We start from the raw sequence: 22,493 nt of genomic DNA on the forward strand, positions 1-22,493 counted from the left end.
CAAACAGACTCCAACCTCTCCACAATGGCCAAGACCAGAGAGCTGTGTAAGGACATCAGGGATAAATTGTAGACCTGTACAAGGCTGGGATGGGCTACAGGACAATAGCCAAGCAGCTTGGTGAGAAGGCAACAACTGTTGGCACAATTATTAGAAAATGGAAGAAGTTCAAGATGACGGTCAATCACCCTCGGTCTGGGGCTCCATGCAAGATCTCACCTCGTGGGGCATCAATGATCATGAGGAATGTGAGGGATCAGCCCAGAACTACACGGCAGGACCTGGTCAATGACCTGAAGAGAGCTGGGACCACAGTCTCAAAGAAAACCATTAGTAACACACTACGCCGTCATGGATTAAAATCCTGCAGCGCACGCAAGGTCCCCCTGCTCAAGCCAGCGCATGTCCAGGCCCGTCTGAAGTTTGCCAATGACCATCTGGATGATCCAGAGGAGGAATGGGAGAAGGTCATGTGGTCTGATGAGACAAAAATAGAGCTTTTTGCTCTAAACTCCACTCGCCGTGTTTGGAGGAATAGAAGGATGAGTACAACCCCAAGAACACCATCCCAACCGTGAAGCATGGAGGTGGAAACATCATTCTTTGGGGATGCTTTTCTGCAAAGGGGACAGGACGACTGCACCGTATTGAGGGGAGGATGGATGGGGCCATGTATCGCGAGATCTTGACCAACAACCTCCTTCCCTCAGTAAGAGCATTGAAGATGGGTCGTGGCTGGGTCTTCCAGCATGACAACGACCCGAAACACACAGCCAGGGCAACTAAGGAGTGGCTCCGTAAGAAGCATCTCAAGGTCCTGGAGTGGCCTAGCCAGTCTCCAGACCTGAACCCAATAGAAAATCTTTGGAGGGAGCCGAAAGTCCGTATTGCCCAGCGACAGCCCCGAAACCTGAAGGATCTGGAGAAGGTCTGTATGGAGGAGTGGGCCAAAATCCCTGCTGCAGTGTGTGCAAACCTGGTCAAGAACTACAGGAAACGTATGATCTCTGTAATTGCAAACTAAGGTTTCTGTACCAAATATTCAGTTCTGCTTTTCTGATGTATCAAATACTTATGTCATGCAATAAAATGCAAATTAATTACTTAAAAATCATACAATGTGATTTTCTGGATTTTTGTTTTAGATTCCGTCTCTCACAGTTGAAGTGTACCTATGATAAAAATTACAGACCTCTACATGCTTTGTAAGTAGGAAAACCTGCAAAATTGTCAGTGTATCAAATACTTGTTCTCCCCACTGTACATATCCTAGCCTCTGGGCCTGAGTAGCAGGCAGTTTACTTTGGGCACGCTTTTCATCCAAAATTCCGAATGCTGCCCCCTATCCTAAAAAAGTTAACTATTTCTATGCTTGCTTCGGGGCTAGTAACATTGAAACATGCATGAGAGCATCAGCTGCTCCGGATGACTGTGTCATCATGCTCTCCACGGCCGATGTGAGTAAGACCTTTAATCAGGTCAACATTCACAAGGCAGCAGGGCAAGACGGATTACCAGGACGTGTACTCCAAGCATGCGCTGACCAACTGGCAAGTTTCTTTACTGACATTTTCTACCTCTCCCTGTTTGAGTCTGAAATACCAACATGTTTCATCCAGAGCACCATAGTCCCTGTGCCCAAGAACACTAAGGTAACCTGCCTAAATGACTACCGATGCACTCACATCTGTATCCATGAAGTACTTTGAAGGGCTGGTCATGGCTCACATCAACACCATTATCCCATTATCCCAGAAACCCTAGACCCACTCCAATTTGCATACCGCCCCAACAGATCCACAGATGATGCAATCTCTATTGCACTCCACACTGCCCTTTCAGACCTGGACAAAAGGAACACCTATGTGAGAATGCTATTCATTGACTACAGCTCAGTGTACTCCCTGTTCATGACTGCATGGCCAGGCACGAGTCCAACACCATCATTACGTTTGCCGATGACACAACAGCGGTAGGCCTGATCACCAACAACGACGAGACAGCATATAGGGAGGAGTTCAGAGACTTGGCCGTGTGGTACCAGGACAACAACCTCTCCCTCAACATGATCAAGACAATGGAGATGATTGAGGACTACAGGAAAATGAGGAACGGGGCTGTAGTGGAGCAGGTTGAGAGCTTCAAGTTCCTTGGTGTCCACATCACCAACAAACTAACATCGTCCAAGCACACCAATACAGTCGTGAAGAGGGCATGACAAAACCCATTCCCCCTCAGGAGACTGAAAAGATTTGGCATGGGTTCTCAGATCCTCAAAAGGTTCTACAGCTGCACCATCGACAGCATCCTGACTGGATGCATCACTGCCTGGTATGGCAACTGCTCAGCCTCTGACCGCAAGGCACTACAGAGGTTAGTGCGTACGGCCCAGTACATCACTGGGGCCAAGCTTCCTTCCATTCAGGACCTCTATACCAGACGGTGTCAGAGGAAGGCCCTAATAATTGTCAAAGACTCCAGACAACATAGACTGTTCTCTCTGCTGCCGCATGGCAAGCGGTACCGGAGCGCCAAGTCTAGGTCCAAGTGGCTTCTAAACAGCTTCTGCCAGATATTTGTTGAGGGGGGGGGGGCAGGGGGGGGGTGCTAATTTGGAAGTGCGCTGCTCATTTGACGGCTACATGGAGCAGGCCTTTACAGAGAATCTGCTTAATTACCAGCCCCTCGTGGTGCTTGACAGCCTGGGTGGAGGTGCTAGCTGGTGGAGCTGATATTCGTCAGTCTCGGCCACTCTCACAGGCTTGCAGTGTGTGGCCTCCAATTTGCGGGCCTGATAGGCAGCTATCATGGGCAGTCCAGCTGTTTGGAGAAGGAGGTGTTTTCTGTACTCTTAAGTGTCATGCATTCAGGGACCTTTAAAATGTTACATTTGATTGGTGGATTCAAATAAAGTATTTAAAATGTGTGACACAGTTGATTTATCTGAGGGCCCTTCAGGACCAGACTGATAGGTAGTAGGGTTGACATCTATACTGTGTAGGATGTGTGTTTTAACTTTCTACATCCATAACAACCAGCTCTCTAGACTTGTATACAGACTTTATGGGCCTTATTGGCCTTCACTACAGATGGTGTGTGTGTGTGTGTGTGTGTGTGTGTGTGTGTGTGTGTGTGTGTGTGTGTGTGTGTGTGTGTGTGTGTGTGTGTGTGTGTGTGTGTGTGTGTGTGTGTGTGTGTGTGTGTGTGTGTGTGTGTGTGTGTGTGTGTGTTTGTTTGTTTGTTTGTTTGTTTGTTTGTTTGTTGGTGCGCTTGTGCTTGTGCGCGTGTGTGCGTGTTTGTGAGTCACTTGTTGTTTAGCCTCACAGCTTTCGGGTAGAAGCTACAGTATATTGAACCTGATGGTCAGTCTTTAGGCTGCTGTACAGCTTGACGGACCGTAGAGGTTTGAACATTTATCCTCCTATATTTGGGGTTCTGAGAATAAAACAGCTTCAGAACAAACACACCCAGAGAAACGTATTTAGTGTAGAGGTGCTGACTAACGGAGAATAAACTGGAAGCTATAACAACACACCCAGAGAAACGTATTTAGTGTAGAGGTGCTGACTAACGGAGAATAAACTGGAAGCTATAACAACACACCCAGAGAAACGTATTTAGTGTAGAGGTGCTGACTAACGGAGAATAAACTGGAAGCTATAACAACACACCCAGAGAAACGTATTTAGTGTAGAGGTGCTGACTAACGGAGAATAAACTGGAAGCTATAACAACACACCCAGAGAAACGTATTTAGTGTAGAGGTGCTGACTAACAGAGAATAAACTGGAAGCTGTAACAACACACCCAGAGAAACGTATTTAGTGTAGATGTTATGCTGATGAATGAGGACCCAAAAGCGACGTAATAGTAACAGAGTCTTTATTCCAGTATTAAACAAATAATGATTCTCCTGGATATAATCAATGGTAATCCAAAACAGGAAACTGAAATCCTCTCGTCAATAGAGAGGAACGCCTGGAGACGCGACCACAGACTGCAGGTCGCTTCGGGAAGGCACTGGCCGTAGCTGACATAGACACCTGCTCACACGCAGCATCTGAAGAAGGCAAAGAACACGACAGGGCGAAACAAGGACACAGGAACAGCAAACATCAAACAAGAATCCGACAAGGACAGGAGCGGAAAACAGAGGAAGAAATAGGGACACTAATCAGAGGGCAAAACAGGGGACAGGTGTGAAAGAGTAAATGAGGTCGTAGGGAGAATGAGAAACAGCTGGGAGCAGGAACGGAACGATAGAGAGAGAGAAAGAGAAAGAACCTAATAAGACCAGCAGAGGGAAGCACAGGGACAAGACATGATCAAAGACAAAACATGACAGTACCCCCCCACTCACCGAGCGCCTCCTGGCGCACTCGAGGAGGAACCCTGGCGGCAACGAAGGAAATCATCAATCAACGAACGGTCCAGCACGTCCCGAGATGGAACCCAACTCCTCTCCTCAGGACCGTAACCCTCCCAATCCACTAAGTACTGGTGACCACGTCCCCGAGAACGCATGTCCATGATCTTCCGTACCTTGTAAATAGGAGCGCCCTCGACATGGACGGGGGGGGGGGGAGGGAAGACGAACGGGGGCGCGAAGAAAAGGCTTGACACAGGAGACATGGAAGACAGGGTGGACGCGACGAAGATGTTGCGGAAGAAGCAGTCGCACAGCGACAGGATTGACGACCTGAGAGACACGGAACGGACCAATGAACCGCGGAGTCAACTTGCGAGAAGCTGTCGTAAGGGGAAGGTTACGAGTGGAAAGCCACACTCTCTGACCGCGACAATACCTAGGACTCTTAATCCTACGTTTATTGGCGGCTCTCACAGTCTGCGCCCTGTAACGGCAAAGTGCAGACCTGACCCTCCTCCAGGTGCGCTCACAACGTTGGACAAAAGCCTGAGCGGAGGGAACGCTGGACTCGGCGAGCTGGGACGAAAACAGAGGAGGCTGGTAGCCAAGACTACTCTGAAACGGGGACAGCCCGGTAGCAGACGAAGGAAGCGAGTTGTGAGCGTACTCAGCCCAGGGGAGCTGTTCTGCCCAAGACGCAGGGTTTCGAAACGAAAGGCTGCGTAAAATGCGACCAATCGACTGATTGGCCCTTTCTGCTTGACCGTTAGACTGGGGATGAAACCCGGAAGAGAGACTGACGGAAGCACCAATCAAACGACAGAACTCCCTCCAAAACTGTGACGTGAATTGCGGACCTCTGTCTGAAACGGCGTCTAACGGGAGGCCATGAATTCTGAACACATTCTCAATGATGATTTGTGCCGTCTCCTTAGCGGAAGGAAGCTTAGCGAGGGGAATGAAATGTGCCGCCTTAGAGAACCTATCGATAACCGTAAGAATCACAGTCTTCCCCGCAGACGAAGGCAGACCGGTAATAAAGTCTAAGGCGATGTGAGACCATGGTCGAGAAGGAATGGGAAGCGGTCTGAGACGACCGGCAGGAGGAGAGTTACCTGACTTAGTCTGCGCGCAGTCCGAACAAGCAGCCACGAAACGACGCGTGTCCCGCTCCTGAGTAGGCCACCAAAACCGCTGGCGAATAGAAGCAAGCGTACCCCGAACGCCGGGGTGGCCAGCTAACTTGGCAGAGTGAGCCCACTGAAGAACAGCCAGACGAGTAGAGACAGGAACGAACAGAAGGTTACTAGGACAAGCGCGCGGCGACGCAGTGTGAGTGAGTGCTTGCTTTACCTGTCTCTCAATTCCCCAGACAGTCAACCCGACAACACGCCCTTCAGGGAGAATCCCCTCGGGGTCGGTAGAAGCCACAGAAGAACTAAAGAGACGGGATAAGGCATCAGGCTTGGTGTTCTTATTTCCCGGACGATAGGAAATCACGAACTCGAAACGAGCGAAAAACAACGCCCAACGAGCTTGACGTGCATTAAGTCGTTTGGCCGAACGGATGTACTCAAGGTTCTTATGGTCAGTCCAAACGACAAAAGGGACGGTCGCCCCCTCCAACCACTGTCGCCATTCGCCTATGGCTAAGCGGATGGCGAGCAGTTCGCGGTTACCCACATCATAGTTGCGTTCCGATGGCGACAGGCGATGAGAAAAGTAAGCGCAAGGATGGACCTTATCGTCAGACTGGAAGCGCTGAGACAGAATGGCTCCCACGCCCACCTCTGAAGCGTCAACCTCGACAATGAATTGTTTAGTGACGTCAGGAGTAACAAGGATAGGGGCGGATGTAAAACGCTTCTTGAGGAGATCAAAAGCTCCCTGGGCGGAACCGGACCACTTAAAGCAAGTCTTGACAGAAGTCAGAGCTGTGAGAGGGGCAGCCACTTGACCGAAATTACGAATGAAACGCCGATAGAAATTAGCGAAACCGAGAAAGCGCTGCAACTCGACACGTGACTTAGGGACGGGCCAATCGCTGACAGCCTGGACCTTAGCGGGATCCATCTGAATGCCTTCAGCGGAAATAACAGAACCGAGAAAAGTGACAGAGGAGACATGAAAGGCGCACTTCTCAGCCTTCACGTAGAGACAATTCTCTAAAAGGCGCTGGAGTACACGTCGAACGTGCTGAACATGAATCTCGAGTGACGGTGAAAAAATCAGGATATCGTCAAGGTAAACGAAAACAAAAATGTTCAGCATGTCTCTCAGTACATCATTAACTAATGCCTGAAAGACAGCTGGAGCATTAGCGAGACCGAACGGCAGAACCCGGTATTCAAAATGCCCTAACGGAGTGTTAAACGCCGTTTTCCACTCGTCCCCCTCTCTGATGCGTACGAGATGGTAAGCGTTACGAAGGTCCAACTTAGTAAAGCACCTGGCTCCCTGCAAAATCTCGAAGGCTGACGACATAAGGGGAAGCGGATAACGATTCTTAACCGTTATGTCATTCAGCCCTCGATAATCCACGCAGGGGCGCAGAGTACCGTCCTTCTTCTTAACAAAGAAAAATCCCGCTCCGGCGGGAGAGGAAGAAGGCACCACGGTACCGGCGTCGAGAGAAACAGACAGATAATCCTCGAGAGCCTTACGTTCGGGAGCCGACAGAGAGTATAGTCTACCCCGAGGGGGAGTGGTCCCCGGAAGGAGATCAATACAACAATCATACGACCGGTGAGGAGGAAGGGAGCTGGCTCTGGACCGACTGAAGACCGTGCGCAGATCATGATATTCCTCCGGCACTCCTGTCAAATCACCAGGTTCCTCCTGAGTAGAGGGGAAGCACCGTTAACGCGAGCTCTCTTCCACGAGCTCGATGACGAAGATCTATCCGTCGTTCTATGCGGATGGCGAGTGCAATCAAAGAGTCCACGCTGGAAGGAACCTCCCGGGAGAGAATCTCATCCTTAACCTCAGCGTGAAGTCCCTCCAGAAAACGAGCGAGCAACGCCGGCTCGTTCCAGTCACTGGAGGCAGCAAGAGTGCGAAACTCTATAGAGTAATCCGTTATGGATCGATCACCTTGACATAGGGAAGCCAGGGCCCTGGAAGCCTCCTTCCCAAAAACTGAACGATCAAAAACCCGTATCATCTCCTCTTTAAAGTTCTGATAATCGTTAGAACACTCAGCCCTTGCCTCCCAGATAGCTGTGCCCCACTCCCGAGCCCGACCAGTAAGGAGTGATATGACGTAAGCGATCCGAGCTCTCTCTCTTGAGTACGTGTTGGGCTGGAGAGAGAACACAATATCACACTGGGTGAGAAAGGAGCGACACTCAGTGGGCTGCCCAGAGTAACATGGTGGGTTATTAACCCTAGGTTCCGGAGACTCGGAAGACCAGGAAGTAGCTGGTGGCACGAGACGAAGACTCTGAAACTGTCCAGAGAGATCGGAGACCTGAGCGGCCAGGGTCTCAACGGCATGACGAGCAGCAAACAATTCCTGCTCGTGTCTGCCGAGCATTGCTCCCTGGAACTCGACGGCAGTGTTGAGAGAATCCATAGTCGCTGGGTCCATCTTGGTCGGATTCTTCTGTTATGCTGATGAATGAGGACCCAAAAGCGACGTAATAGTAACAGAGTCTTTATTCCAGTATTAAACAAATAATGATTCTCCTGGATATAATCAATGGTAATCCAAAACAGGAAACTGAAATCCTCTCGTCAATAGAGAGGAACGCCTGGAGACGCGACCACAGACTGCAGGTCGCTTCGGGAAGGCACTGGCCGTAGCTGACATAGACACCTGCTCACACGCAGCATCTGAAGAAGGCAAAGAACACGACAGGGCGAAACAAGGACACAGGAACAGCAAACATCAAACAAGAATCCGACAAGGACAGGAGCGGAAAACAGAGGAAGAAATAGGGACACTAATCAGAGGGCAAAACAGGGGACAGGTGTGAAAGAGTAAATGAGGTCGTAGGGAGAATGAGAAACAGCTGGGAGCAGGAACGGAACGATAGAGAGAGAGAAAGAGAAAGAACCTAATAAGACCAGCAGAGGGAAGCACAGGGACAAGACATGATCAAAGACAAAACATGACAGTAGAGGTGCTGACTAACGGAGAATAAACTGGAAGCTGTAACAACACACCCAGAGAAACGTATTTAGTGTAGAGGTGTTGACTAACGGAGAATAAACTGGAAGCTATAACAACACACCCAGAGAAACGTATTTAGTGTAGAGGTGCTGACTAACGGAGAATAAACTGGAAGCTATAACAACACACCCAGAGAAACTGATTTAGTGTAGAGGTGCTGACTAACGGAGAATAAACTGGAAGCTGTAACAACACACCCAGAGAAACTGATTTAGTGTAGAGGTGCTGACTAACGGAGAATAAACTGGAAGCTATAACAACACACCCAGAGAAACTGATTTAGTGTAGAGGTGCTGACTAACGGAGAATAAACTGGAAGCTATAACAACAAAGAGAGTCACACACTCCATATGTATAACCTCCCAGTCATTTATTGGGTAAAAACCACCAACGTTTCAGCATCACCTTCTTCAGGGTAAATGTATTGCATCATGTGATGACACTAGACAACAGGTGATTCAGGTTGATGTTGTCTACTCCAGATGTGCAGGTGAAGGTGACTCCTTATTCACAGATTTCAACATGGAAGACACTGACCTGTAGCACCACCAGCTGTCCTCTGACTGGTAACCCCACCTACACCTGGTACAAGAACAGACAGGTTGTAACTGAGAACACTTTACCCTACTCAGTCTACCCTGATGCTGCAGACAGCTACTCCTGTACTGTAAAAGGCCAAGAGTATCTTCACTCTCCTGCAGTGTGTGAGTGTTTATTTAAATAATAATTGTAATACTGTATAGTCTGTGTGTGTGTTTGTTTCACTTTGAGAACTTGAGAACTTTTAGCATTTCTAGAAAGAACTGAGAATACAATCCAGTTGTCCTCTTGTTATGTCACTGTGTTTCAGGTGTTCAGGATCAGTACTGCAACAGAGTGACTTACACCAAGAGGAGAATCTGTGTCTTAAAGGGGTCAACAGTGGACATATCCTGTACTTATGTTGGTTATAATAGAGTCAAATCATCACTTTGGTTTAGTCCTAAACGGAGTGCTAGTTGGACTAATAAGTTGACACCTGAGGACCTAACCAGAGACCCAGGGTATGCAGGTCGTGTGCAGTACACTGGAAGAGAGACTGGAACATATGAAGGTCCCTCCTCCCTGAGAATCACAGATCTGAGAGAGGAGGACTCAGCTGAGTATCGCTTCACTTTTAAAACTCACAACTTTGAATGGGGTCATAGTTTCCCAGGAACAACTCTGTCTGTCACAGGTAAGACTGCAGTGTTTGATACAACTGTAAATCATAATGAATTACAGGAGAAAATAAATTAACCATCCTGTTAACACAGAAGTGTATGTGGTTTTATACATACTGTTTCAGGTCTGCAGGTGAAGGTGACTCCTGCTACAGAGGGACAGAAGACACTGACCTGTGGCACCACCTGTACTCTGACTGACAACCCCACCTACATCTGGTACAAGAATGGACAACATCTAGATGAGAGCACCTCCCCCCAGTACAAAGACTCAGTCTCCAGTAACTATGAAGACAGTTACTCCTGTGTTGTAAAAGGCCATGAGGATCTCCACTCTCCTGCAGTGTGTGAGTGTTTCTTTAATTAACAATTCTTTAAAACCTCTCTGTGTGTTGGTTTCACTTTGTCATTTGAGAACTTTTAGCATTTCTAGGAATAACTGAGAATATAATCCTGTTGACCTCTTGTTATGTCACTGTGTTTCAGGTGTTCAGGGTCAGAGCTGCAGCAGAGTAACTTACACCAAGAGGAGAATCTGTGTCTTGAAGGAGTCAACAGTGGACATATCCTGTACTTATGTTAGTTATTATTCTACCACATCAACAGTCTGGTTTAGAAGTGATAAGTCGACCCCTGAAGACCTAACCACAGACCCAGGGTATGCAGGTCGTGTGAAGTACACTGGAACATACGAAGGTCCCTTCACCCTGAGAATCACAGATCTGAGAGAGGAGGACTCAGCTGAGTATCGCTTCACTTTTAAAACAGACAACGTTGAATGGGGTCATAGTTTCCCAGGAACAACTCTGACTGTCACAGGTATACTACACTTACATAACATGATGATATACTGGTCATACTACACTTACATGACATGATGATACACAGGTAATACTACACTTACAGCACATTATGATATACTGGTAGTACTACACTTACAGAACATTATGTACTGTAACTACTTTATCTCTAGTAGTAGCAGGTGGAAATGATGAGGTTTGTTCTTTTATGTTGTTGTTCTCTCTTCATTCAGACCTGCAGGTGAAGGTGACTCCTGGCACAGTGACAGAAGGATCATGGGTGACACTGACATGTAGCACCACCTGTACTCTGACTGAAATCCCCAACCCCACCTACATCTGGTACAAGAATGGAGAATACCTATTTCCTGACTCCTCTCCCCAGTATCAATACTCAGTCAGTAGAGGAGGTTCTGACAGCTACTCCTGTGCTTTAAGAGGCCATGAGAAACTCAGCTCTCCTGAAGTCACAGTGGGTGAGTGTGGTGATTTACCTCCAGAGTTTTCCTCTCTTATTGTAAACAGACTTGATATTTTCAGTCAATTCAGATTACTGATTAATAAGTAACTATAGCTCATTACTATCTAACATGTTAGCACTGAAGACTACTGAGAATCATACAAATAAGCTAATATCATCACCATCTTCACCATCATCATCATCATCATCATCAACATCATCATGTGCTTCATCATTTGTTCCAGATACTTCTTCTCTGAGCTGCTTGAGTGTGACCTACACCAGTAGAAGCATCTGTTCCTTGATACCATCAGTGGACCTGCCTTGCACTACCATATATCAAACAGGTTGGACTGTTATCTTTAAGTCATGTTGAGCCATTTTGTCAACTACAGAAGGAAACCAGAAAGTGTGTTTTTATTTGCTCTCACTCAGACCTGCAGGTGAAGGTGACTCCTGACACAGAAGAACAGAAGAGGACACTGACCTGTAGCACCACCTGTACTCTGACTGGTAACCCCACCTACATCTGGTACAGGAACGGACAGTCTCTTGCTTGGCTCACTTCCCAACAACACTCTGTCTGGAGTTCTAAAACAGAGAGTTACTCCTGTGCTGTAAAAGGCCATGAGGATCTCCTCTCTCCTGCAGTGTGTGAGTCTGGAATCTATTGGGATAGTTTGTAGCTAACCTTTCTTTATAACAATGTAAGGCAATTTTCTAACTTCAAGGTATGTGTGAACAAAACTATTTAATATATTTTCAGGTGCTCAGGGTCACAACTGCTGGAGAGTGACTTACACCAAGAGGAGAATCTGTGTCTTGAAGGGGTCCACAGTGAAGATATCCTGCTCTTACACTCACCCCACTAGTTATATAGAACAAGGTTCCTTCTGGTTTACACAGAAACACCCTGTAGATCTCAGTTCATATCCAGAGTATGTAGGTCGTGTGGAGTACAATAGGAACACAGAGAAGCACCACACCATGACAATGACATACCTGACAGAGAAGGACTCGGCTGAATACAAATTCAGATTACTAACAACAAATGAGGGGAGATTTTCTGGTCTTCCTGGTGTGATGTTGACTGTCACAGGTAATACTCCACCTACAGTTAGTACTGTAATAGGACAAGTCTAATCACATGACAAGTCTGTCTGGAGTCAAATATGACTGATGTTTCCTCTTAGATATCCTGTTGGAGATGGATCCTCTGTCTGTGTCAGAGGGGGAGAGAGTCACACTGAGATGTAGAACCAAATGTACAGTCGGTCTCAACCCCACCTACATCTGGTACAAGAACAGACACCATCTAACCAACCCAGTCAGCAGTTATAACAGGCTGATCCTAGACCCAGTCACCAGTGATAACAGGCTGATTCTAGACCCAGTCAGCAGTGAGGATGCAGGGAACTACTCCTGTGCTTTCGAAGGCTTTGAGAGAATCCTCTCTCCAGAAGAGACTCTCACTGTCAGATGTGAGTACATGGGGTTTTGATATATCTACAGTGAAAGTCATTGATATCATCTCTCTAATTCATGGTTCTACATGTCAGTGTAATATACTAATCTATACTAATTTACATCATCTCTGTAATACATGGTTCTACATGTCAGTGTAATATACTAATCTATACTAATTTACATAATCTCTGTAATACATGGTTCTACATGTCAGTGTAATATACTAATCTATACTAATTTACATCATCTCTGTAATACATGGTTCTACATGTCAGTGTAATATACTAATCTATACTAATTTACATCATCTCTGTAATACATGGTTCTACATGTCACTGTAATATACTAATCTATACTAATTTACATCATCTCTGTAATACATGGTTCTACATGTCAGTGTAATATACTAATCTATACTAATTTACATCATCTCTGTAATACATGGTTCTACATGTCACTGTAATATACTAATCTATACTAATTTACATCATCTCTGTAATACATGGTTCTACATGTCAGTGTAATATACTAATCTATACTAATTTACATCATCTCTGTAATACATGGTTCTACATGTCACTGTAATATACTAATCTATACTAATTTACATCATCTCTGTAATACATGGTTCTACATGTCACTGTAATATACTAATCTATACTAATTTACATCATCTCTGTAATACATGGTTCTACATGTCAGTGTAATATACTAATCTATACTAATTTACATCATCTCTGTAATACATGGTTCTACATGTCAGTGTAATATACTAATCTATACTAATTTACATCATCTCTGTAATACATGGTTCTACATGTCAGTGTAATATACTAATCTATACTAATTTACATCATCTCTGTAATACATGGTTCTACATGTCAGTGTAATATACTAATCTATACTAATTTACATCATGTCTGTAATACATGGTTCTACATGTCAGTATAATATACTAATCTATACTAATTTACATCATCTCTTGGTGTCTTACATGTTATATGAGTTGTTATTTTTTCTGTCATCTTCAACACCAGATGGTCCAAAGAACACCTCAGTGTCAGTCAGTCCCTCTGGTGAAATAGTGGAGGGCAGTTCAGTGACTCTGACCTGCAGCAGTGATGCCAACCCACCTGTGGACAAATATACCTGGTACAAGAAGAATGGAGGTGAATATCAGTTCTCCTATGTGAACACAGAACCACATCTTGTCTTCAATCAGATCAACTCCTCTGTCACTGGAGAGTACTACTGTGAGGCCTGGAATGGGATTAAGACGGGGACGTCTGAGTCAATCAACATCAATGTGAAATGTGAGTAAATTACAACTCAATATCACATGTGTTCCTGTTAACCTTTCTAGCTCAGGGGTCCCACAACATTCCGCTGAAAATATATTTTCAGAAATATTTAACTTTCACACATTAACAAGTCCAATACAGCAAATGAAAGATAAACATCTTGTTAATCTACCCATGGTGTCCGATTAAAAAAAGTATTTACAGTGAAAGCACAACATATGATTATGTTAGGTCAGAGCCAAGTCACAAACACACACAGAAATGTTTTCAGCCAACGATAGGAGTTAGAAAAAGCAGAAATATAGATAAAATGAATCACTAACCTTTGATTATCTTCTTCAGATGACAGTCATAGGACATCATGTTATCTTCTACTTGGTCACCATCCCGGATCCGGGAGCATCCTCATCAGTAAAAAAGCTGATAGCATAGCCTAGCATAGCGCCACAAGTAAATACTAGCATATAAATATCATGAAATCACAAGTAAAAGACACCAAATGAAAGATACACATCTTGTGAATCCAGCCATCATTTCCGATTTTTAAAATGTTTTACAGCGAAAACACAATATGTATTTCTATTAGCTAACCACAATAGCAAAAGACTCAACCGCATATTTTCACAATTTTTTTACCGCATAGGTAGCTATCACAAAACCGACCAAATAGAGATATAATTAGTCACTAACCAAGAAACAACTTCATCAGATGACAGTCTTATGACATGTTATACAATAAATCTATGTTTTGTTCGAAAATGTGCATATTTGAGGTATAAATCATAGTTTTACATTGCAGCTACCATAAAAAATATCACCAAAGCAGCCGGAATAATTACAGAGAGCAACGTGAAATAACTAAATACTCATCATAAAACATTTATGAAAAATACATGGTGTACAGCAAATGAAAGATAAACATCTTGTGAATCCAGCCAATATTTCAGATTTTTTAAGTGTTTTACAGCGAAAACACAATATAGCATTATATTAGCTTACCACAATAGCCAACCACACAAACGCATTTATCAGCAGCAAAATGTAACGATTGCAAAAACCAGCAAAAGATATTAAATTATTCACTAACCTTGACAAACTTCATCAGATGACAGTCCTATAACATCATGTTACACAATACATATATGTTTTGTTCGAAAATGTGCATATTTAGAGCTACAAATCCTGGTTTTACAATGTGAATACGTAGCCAAACTGCACAAAATTCTCCGGAGATATTTTGGACAGTCACCTAATCTAATCAAAGAACTCATCATAAACTTTACAAAAAAATATATGTTGTACAGCAAATGAAAGATACACTAGTTCTTAATGCAAATGCCGTGTTAGATTTTTAAAACTAACTTTTTGTACGACATACAGCTTACGTTATAGCGAGACAGCGCCTGCAATGAGGGCGGAAAATAGAACTAAACATTTTCCACAGAAATACGAAATAACATCATAAATGGTTCCTACTTTTGCTGAGCTTCCATCAGAATCTTGTACAAGGAGTCCTTGGTCCAGAATAATCGTTGTTTGGTTTTAGAATGTCCTCTTCTCCTGTCGAATTAGCAACCATAGCTAGCCATGTGGCGCAAACGTGCCCAACTTCAAATCACACAAAGAAAAGAAAATTCCAAAACTCGCAATTAACCTTTCACGGCTTCTAAACCCGGATCCGGGAGCACCCCCCACAGTAAAAAAGCTGACTAGCATAGCCTAGAAGAGCGTCACAAGTAAATAGTAGCATCTAAATATCATTAAATCACAAGTCCAAGACACCAGATGAAAGATACAGATCCTGTGAATCCAGCCATCATTTCTGATTTTTAAAATGTTTTACAGGGAAGACACAATATGTAAATCTATTAGCTAACCACTGATAGCAAAAGACACAACTTTTTTTCTCCACCATTTTTTTCCTGCATCAGTAGCTATCACTAATTCGACTAAATAAAGATATATATAGCCACTAACCAAGAAACAACTTCATAAGATGACAGTCTGATAACATATTTATGGTATAGGATAGTTTTTTTTAGAAAATGTGCATTTTTCAGGTATAAATCACAGTTTACCATTGCAGCTGCAATCTGAAATAGCGTTGGAAGCAGCCGGAATAATTACAGAGACCGACGGCAAATTATTATTACTCACCATAAAACACTTCTGAAAAATACACAGCCTACAGCAATCGAAAGACACAGATCTTGTGAATCCAGACAATATTTCAGATTTTCTAAGTGTTTTACAGCGAAAACACAATATAGCATTATATGAGCGTACCACAATAGCCAGAATCACAACCGCATTTACCAGCTGTAAATGTTAGCGATCGTAACAACCCAACAAAAGATATATAATTTTACTAACCTTGATATACTTCATCAGATGACAGTCCTGTAACATCATATTACACAATGCATATAGCTTTTGTTCGAAAATGTGCATATTTAGCAGCATAAATCGTGGTTATACTATGTAATCAGTACAAACATTGCATGCATTCTGGCCGGCGCCATCTTGGATTAGCGCCTATTCTAATAAAAATACTATTCATAAACTTGACTAAAAAATATAAGTTGGACAACAATCGAAAGATAAATTAGTTCTTAATGCAATCGCTATGTTAGATTTTTAAAATTAACGTTACTAGACATATAGTGTGCGTTGCAGCCAGACCAGTGCCTGCAAAAATGGCGAGCAAACACTATTACATTTTTCCACATAAATACGGAATAACATCATAAATAGTTCCTACTTTTGGACGAGCTTCCATCAGTATCTTGGGCAATGTGTCCTTTCTTCAAAAGAATAGTTGCTTTGTTGTAAAACGTCCTCTTCACCTTTGGAATTAGCTGCTAACAGTAGCTATGTCGCACACACATGTCCAAATCCTCAAACGAAATACTAAGGAAATTCAGAAAAATAGCAATATACTCGCATAAACTGATATAAATCGGTTTCAAATAACTTCGTTATGATGTTTCTAACACCTATATTTAATTAAATTACAGACGGATACATCTCTGGTCGATAACTGAGCGTTCCAAAATTTCATCCTGAGTTCTTGCCTTGCGCCATGACGAACGAGGAAAAGAAAGATACTCTCGTTCCTTCTGGCTTTATAACCTCGGACAGCTACGCAGAGAGCCCATTCCACTTCTCATTGGTTACTGACATCCAGGGGAAGGCGGGTGCAGTTCATTTCCAGCCATAGGATATACACAGACTTTTAAACTGAACCCAGATCAGAGCATAATTCTCAGACCTTCGCAAGTCATGTCAGGATTTTTGCTGTAGAAGGAGTTCTGTTCCACCCACAGACATAATTCAAACGGTTTTAGAAACTAGAGAGTGTTTTCTATCCAATAGTAGTAATAATATGCATATTGTACGAGCAAGAATTGAGCACTAGGCAGTTTTCGCTAAGTCGAAACAGCACCCCCTATAGTGACAAGAAGTTAACGTTCAATAAACTGATACAACTCGGTTGAAAAAAACTACTTTATGATGTTATCACATCTATCAAATAAAATCAGAGCCGGAGATATCTACCGTGTATACCGAAAGCTTATCAGAAGCCAATGCTGATGTCCTTCCCGCGCCTTGGTAGAGAAAGGAAATAGTGGTCACGTCATTCCAAGAGCTCTTGTTCGACCTCAGATCAAGCTAGACACCCCATTCCACCTCCCACTGCCTGTTGACATCTAGTGGAAGGCGTATGAAGTGCATGTATATCCATAGATTTCAAGCAAATGAATAGGAAGGACCTGGAACAGAGCATCGATTTCAGATTTTTCACTTCCTGTCTGGAAGTTTGCTGCAAAATTTGTTCTGTTTTACTCACAGATATAATTCAAACGGTTTTAGAAACTTGAGAGTGTTTTCTATCCAATAGTAGTAATAATATGCATATTGTACGAGCTAGAATAGAGTACGAGGCGGTTCAATTTGGGCACGATTTTTTATAAAGTGAAAACAGCGCCCCCCTATTGAGAAATGGTTTTAAACATGTATTGTGTGTTTTGTTCGATAATGTGCATATTTATATAAAAAAAATCTCAGTTTACATTGTCGCGTTACGTGCAGTAATGTTTTGATTCCAAAACATACGGTGATTTTGCAGAAATACTCATAATAAACATTGATAAAAGATGCAAGTGTTATTCACAGAATTAAAGATAAACTTATCCTCTATGCAACCGCTGTGTCAGATTTCAAAAAAACTTTACGGAAAAATAATAATCTGAGAACGGCGCTCAGAACCCAAAATAGCCAAAGAAATAGCCACCATTTTGGCGTCAACCGAAGCTACAAAAACACTATAAATATTCACTTACCTTCGAATAACTTCATCAGAAGGCACTCCCAGGAATCCCAGTTCGACAATAAATGACTGATTTGTTCCATAAAGTTCCATAAAACCCATCATTTAGCCACTTGTTGTTAGCATGTTCAGACCAGTAATCCATCTTCATGACGCACGAGCAATCCCTCCAGACAAAAACTCTAAAAGTTCCGTTACAGGTCATAGAAACAAGTCAAATGATGTATTCAATCCATATTTAGGATGTTTTTAACATTAATCATCAATAAGGTTCCAACCGGAGAATTTCATTGTCTGAAGAAAAGCATTGGAACGAGAGCATACTCTCTCGTGACCGCGCATCATGAGCCCGAGGCTCTCTGCCAGACCACTCAGTAAAAGAGCTCCCATGAGCCCCTCCTTTATAGTAGAATCCTACAACCAGTATCTAAAGACGGTGACATCTAGTGGAAGCCCTAGGAAGTGTATGCACATCCATAACTAACAGGGAAATCAATTGGCACTGTTTTGAAAAATCGAGTTCTCACTTCCTGTTTGGATTTCTTCTCAGGTTTTTGTCTGCCAAATTAGTTCTGTTATACTCATAGACATAATTCAAACAGTTTTAGCAACTTCAGAGTGTTTTCTATCCAATAGTAATATTAATATGCATGTATTACCATCTGGGACATAGTAGGAGGAAGTTCAGTTTGGGCACGCAATTCATCCAAAATGAAAATGCTGCCCCCTATCCCAATTTATGTTTTGTGTGGATTCTTATTTTTGATAGTCTGGCTTTACAGATTTTGATATATGTCATGTAAGGTTGTAATTGCACCTTTATAATCCTCTGACAAATTCTCCGTTACCAGACGCTCCAAAGAACACCTCAGTGTCAGTCAGTCCCTCTGGTGAAATAGTGGAGGGCAGTTCAGTGACTCTGACCTGCAGCAGTGATGCCAACCCACCTGTGAACAAATACACCTGGTACAAGAATAATGTAACCTCACCAAAAGCATCGGGACAGAGTTACAGCATCACTAACATCATCTCTGAGGACAGAGGAGAATATTACTGTGAGGCCAAGAATGGAAGAGGATCTATGAACTCTACAGCTCTGATGATCATTGTAGCAGGTAAAGTTACATCTTCAATACTTCAACACAAATTGACAGGTTTCAAGCTGATCTTAATCATTTTGTTTTGACTGATTACACTTTGGTTTATAATTATGTGTTGGCTTATGATGTCACAAGTATTATAAGATCCCAAAATATTAACATGTATTGTGTTGATATTCTATAATATGTTAGATTTTAGATTATAAGAACATGCCATGTACTCATATCATCCATATTTTATTATAGGGAAACAAACATCAGTTGTGACTGCAGCTGTAGGAATCATAGTGGTTGTTCTGGTTCTCATCCTCTGTCTCTCTGGACTCATGTGGTTCAGGTGAGTGAGATTGCATATTTTTTTAATGTAATTTCACTTTAGTCATTGTAAATTTGAATTTGTTCTTAATTAACTGACTTGCCTAGTTAAATAAAGGTAAAAAAAATAAAAGTAACTTAATTAATATATTAATTGATTGATTGATATCTTCATACATTCATTAATGTACAACAGGAAGAAGGTCTCCACATCCACCTCCAACACAAGAGACACAGCAGATGATGGACTGGTGAGTCTGTTGGAATCAGAAGATGACTGTTTTGACTGTGTATTCTTTGTGGAACATTTCCACTCCTCATGTTGTCTGTCCTCTCCCTCCATCAGGGAGACTCTAGTCCAGTGTATGACAACATCTCAGACATGGTCATGTCCCCTACTGCAGCACAGACAACAGCCACAGACGACCAGGATGATGTTCACTACGCCAGCGTCCACTTCTCTCGCTCCAAAAACCAGGAAGTGCCTCTGTACTCCACCGTCCAGCTGCATCAACCACAGAAACAGGACCAAGATGTCCAATACGCTGCTGTGAAATTCAACCTCCCCAGTTCTGCCACCCAGTGAGCATATTCTGCCATTACAGTCAATACTAGAACATTGTGAACACACAGCATTAAAGGAGAAGTCTGCTTGTTTACAACCAAATCTGGATGGGGTGGGGTTTGGAAAGTTGAATCTCATTTACTGCATTTCTACGCAATTAAAACACTTTTAAATGGTATTTGGAAAACAGAAAAAAACAAGCAAAAATGACCTCAGCCATTATCACCTTGGCTGCTGTAGGTTAATTCACCTCAGTCCATCTACCAATACATAGCCTATTAGCTATTCAGTTGTAATGTTATACACCTGAAAGGGAGGAACTATGGGAATGATTCACACTGACACACTAATCACAGAAGAAACAAAAACATGTGATAGTAGATTAATGTAGGACTATAGGGAAGATAGGTCCTGTGGAGATGTTCATATTGTATTGAAACATATCTTTATATATATATAGCTATATAGGGAAGATAGGTGCTGTGGAGGTGTTCATATTGAAACATTTACTTTTTATGTTCCTAAAGTGTTTGATTAGATTAGTACAGATTTTCTCAGGGGACCCCACATGCGGCCCCGACCCCAAGTTTGGGAACCACTGTAAAAAATCTCTCTCTCTGCTTGCTTCCTCTCTCTCTCTATGTCTCCTCTACTTCTACCTGCATTGCAGCCTGCCTCAGCCTCTCCACTGAGCCCCACATCACTGTCTGTCTCAGTAGCCTACTCTCTGTAAAGGACTTAGTAGCGTATTTGTTGCTCCTGCTGAGGTAGGCTCCGTTTAACGTAAGCTTCTTACTTCATCCTTCTAGCTGGCTAACATGCTGACCAGACCGGACACGTCGTGTGCGCGAGCGTCGCAAAATAAATGTAGAAATCCATGTTATTCAATTATTGCACCCACACTGCTTGCTCGCCAACGAGCGTCTTCCAATGCCAAGGGCTAAAATAGAACTCCTTTCTATTTCTGACGCAGATCGTGCTGAAAGTCATGCCTCTCCCATCTCCTCATTGGTTTATAGAAGCAGGTACCCACATGCCATCTCCTCATTGGTTATACCCACATGGGTGATTGAAAGATAAACTGTTTAGCCGGTCGTCGTGGTAATACTATGAAAGTTTAGATGCGATCACCATATAAGTTCAAAGATGAAAAAGCCTGGAAGGAGGAGAGATGACTAGAAACGATTCGGTTGGCCGTTTATGTGTGGATTAATTGTCGGAGTAAAGGACCTTGTGCATTTCAGGTAAAATAACAACTCAATGTTTATATCCCAGGACAAATTAGCTAGCAACAGCAAGCTAGCTAAATAGGACAAATTAGCTAGCAAGTGCAAGCTAACTAGCTAAATTGCCATACATGTTTAATGCTTTTCGATCTGTCCCCAAATTAATGTCATTTGCTCAGAGTTTGTTTTGATATTTTAACCTGCGTGTCGTGATCGCGTTTGGTGTAGGGGGAGAAAATAGATTTATACAAGATGGCACACGCGCGCAGCCGGTTTGGGTTCCGTGTAAGTAATATTAACCAGACCCCTTCAATGTTACTGCAATAGAAATGTCTGCTGGCAGCTATGCCCCCGACCTGACTGACATGTCTATGAGCGACTACTTACCAGTTTGTGCACTCATTCTCAGAGAGTGATTTATTTTGTTTGGTGGATGTCTGTAGACGCGGCAGGAGTTGCGAGATAGATTTTTTTTAAATGCCTTTTGTTCGGCATCTCGCAAACAGATTGTCAGCAGAGCTATCTACTAGTTGGGGTATTTCGTTTCACGTCGCCCTCGGCCTGTTCAGCGAGAAGGGGAATTAGCCGTTTGAGAGAATGGTGAATGTGCTGCTGAAAAGCAAATCAGGGAGGAAGATCCGGGGGAAGCAGGCAAACATAACGAACAAATCACAGTTCATGATTCCAATCGTTTGCAAAGAGGCAGGAGCGATTAGTCAGATCAAGAAAATAAGCTTTGAACAACGCTGGGAGCAATATTTAGATGTTGATGCATAATTAATTTTCTTTATTGTGTACAGTATTTGTATTAGGCTATTATTATTATTTTCAAAATATACATTCGGTGTCCTCATATGTAGTTAGGGCCATGTGCTCATTGGAGGAGTAGACAATGATGATGTCATAAATAATGCATATTCTGCATTAAGGTAATTCATGCCTCAACACCAGAAACAGGACGAGGATGTGCAATAAGCTGCTGTGAAATGTAACCGCCTCACTGCTGCCCCCCAGTGACCATATTCTGCAATAAGGTCATTCATATGCTGCTGCTTATTGTAGGAGATGTCATCAATATGCAAAACAGTTGACCCCTAGTGACTACTAGTGATGTCATTTCCTTAATCTACCAACCCAACAATGGACATCTCAAGACAATTACCATGACATGACTATAATGAGGG

The 22,493-nt window shown here is 43.1% G+C and overlaps 2 protein-coding genes and 1 long non-coding RNA gene across 4 annotated transcripts in view; 2 read left to right on the plus strand and 1 right to left on the minus strand.

Moving 5' to 3' along the window:
- LOC139568076 (uncharacterized) overlaps positions 1–22,493 on the minus strand; it is a 245,886-nt gene that overhangs the window by 136,363 nt on the left and 87,030 nt on the right. The gene's annotated exons all lie outside the window — the stretch shown is intronic.
- The window catches only part of LOC139568064 (B-cell receptor CD22-like), a 114,269-nt gene that overhangs the window by 57,172 nt on the left and 34,604 nt on the right, over positions 1–22,493 (plus strand). The gene's annotated exons all lie outside the window — the stretch shown is intronic.
- Positions 1–22,493, plus strand: part of LOC139551878 (titin-like) — a 45,114-nt gene that overhangs the window by 20,803 nt on the left and 1,818 nt on the right. Inside the window, exons 7-19 of the mRNA XM_071363227.1 lie at positions 9,026–9,205; positions 9,394–9,759; positions 9,871–10,092; positions 10,232–10,564; positions 10,779–11,021; positions 11,251–11,352; positions 11,441–11,659; positions 11,772–12,104; positions 12,199–12,486; positions 13,510–13,785; positions 18,955–19,218; positions 19,450–19,540; positions 19,715–20,100. Coding sequence (XP_071219328.1) covers positions 9,026–9,205; positions 9,394–9,759; positions 9,871–10,092; positions 10,232–10,564; positions 10,779–11,021; positions 11,251–11,352; positions 11,441–11,659; positions 11,772–12,104; positions 12,199–12,486; positions 13,510–13,785; positions 18,955–19,218; positions 19,450–19,540; positions 19,715–20,072 — 3,275 coding nt within the window. The 3' untranslated portion in view covers positions 20,073–20,100. The remainder of the gene's footprint in view (positions 1–9,025; positions 9,206–9,393; positions 9,760–9,870; positions 10,093–10,231; positions 10,565–10,778; positions 11,022–11,250; positions 11,353–11,440; positions 11,660–11,771; positions 12,105–12,198; positions 12,487–13,509; positions 13,786–18,954; positions 19,219–19,449; positions 19,541–19,714; positions 20,101–22,493) is intronic.

This window comes from Salvelinus alpinus, chromosome 2 (assembly GCF_045679555.1).
Source record: "Salvelinus alpinus chromosome 2, SLU_Salpinus.1, whole genome shotgun sequence".
NCBI classification, from domain to species: domain Eukaryota; kingdom Metazoa; phylum Chordata; class Actinopteri; order Salmoniformes; family Salmonidae; genus Salvelinus; species Salvelinus alpinus.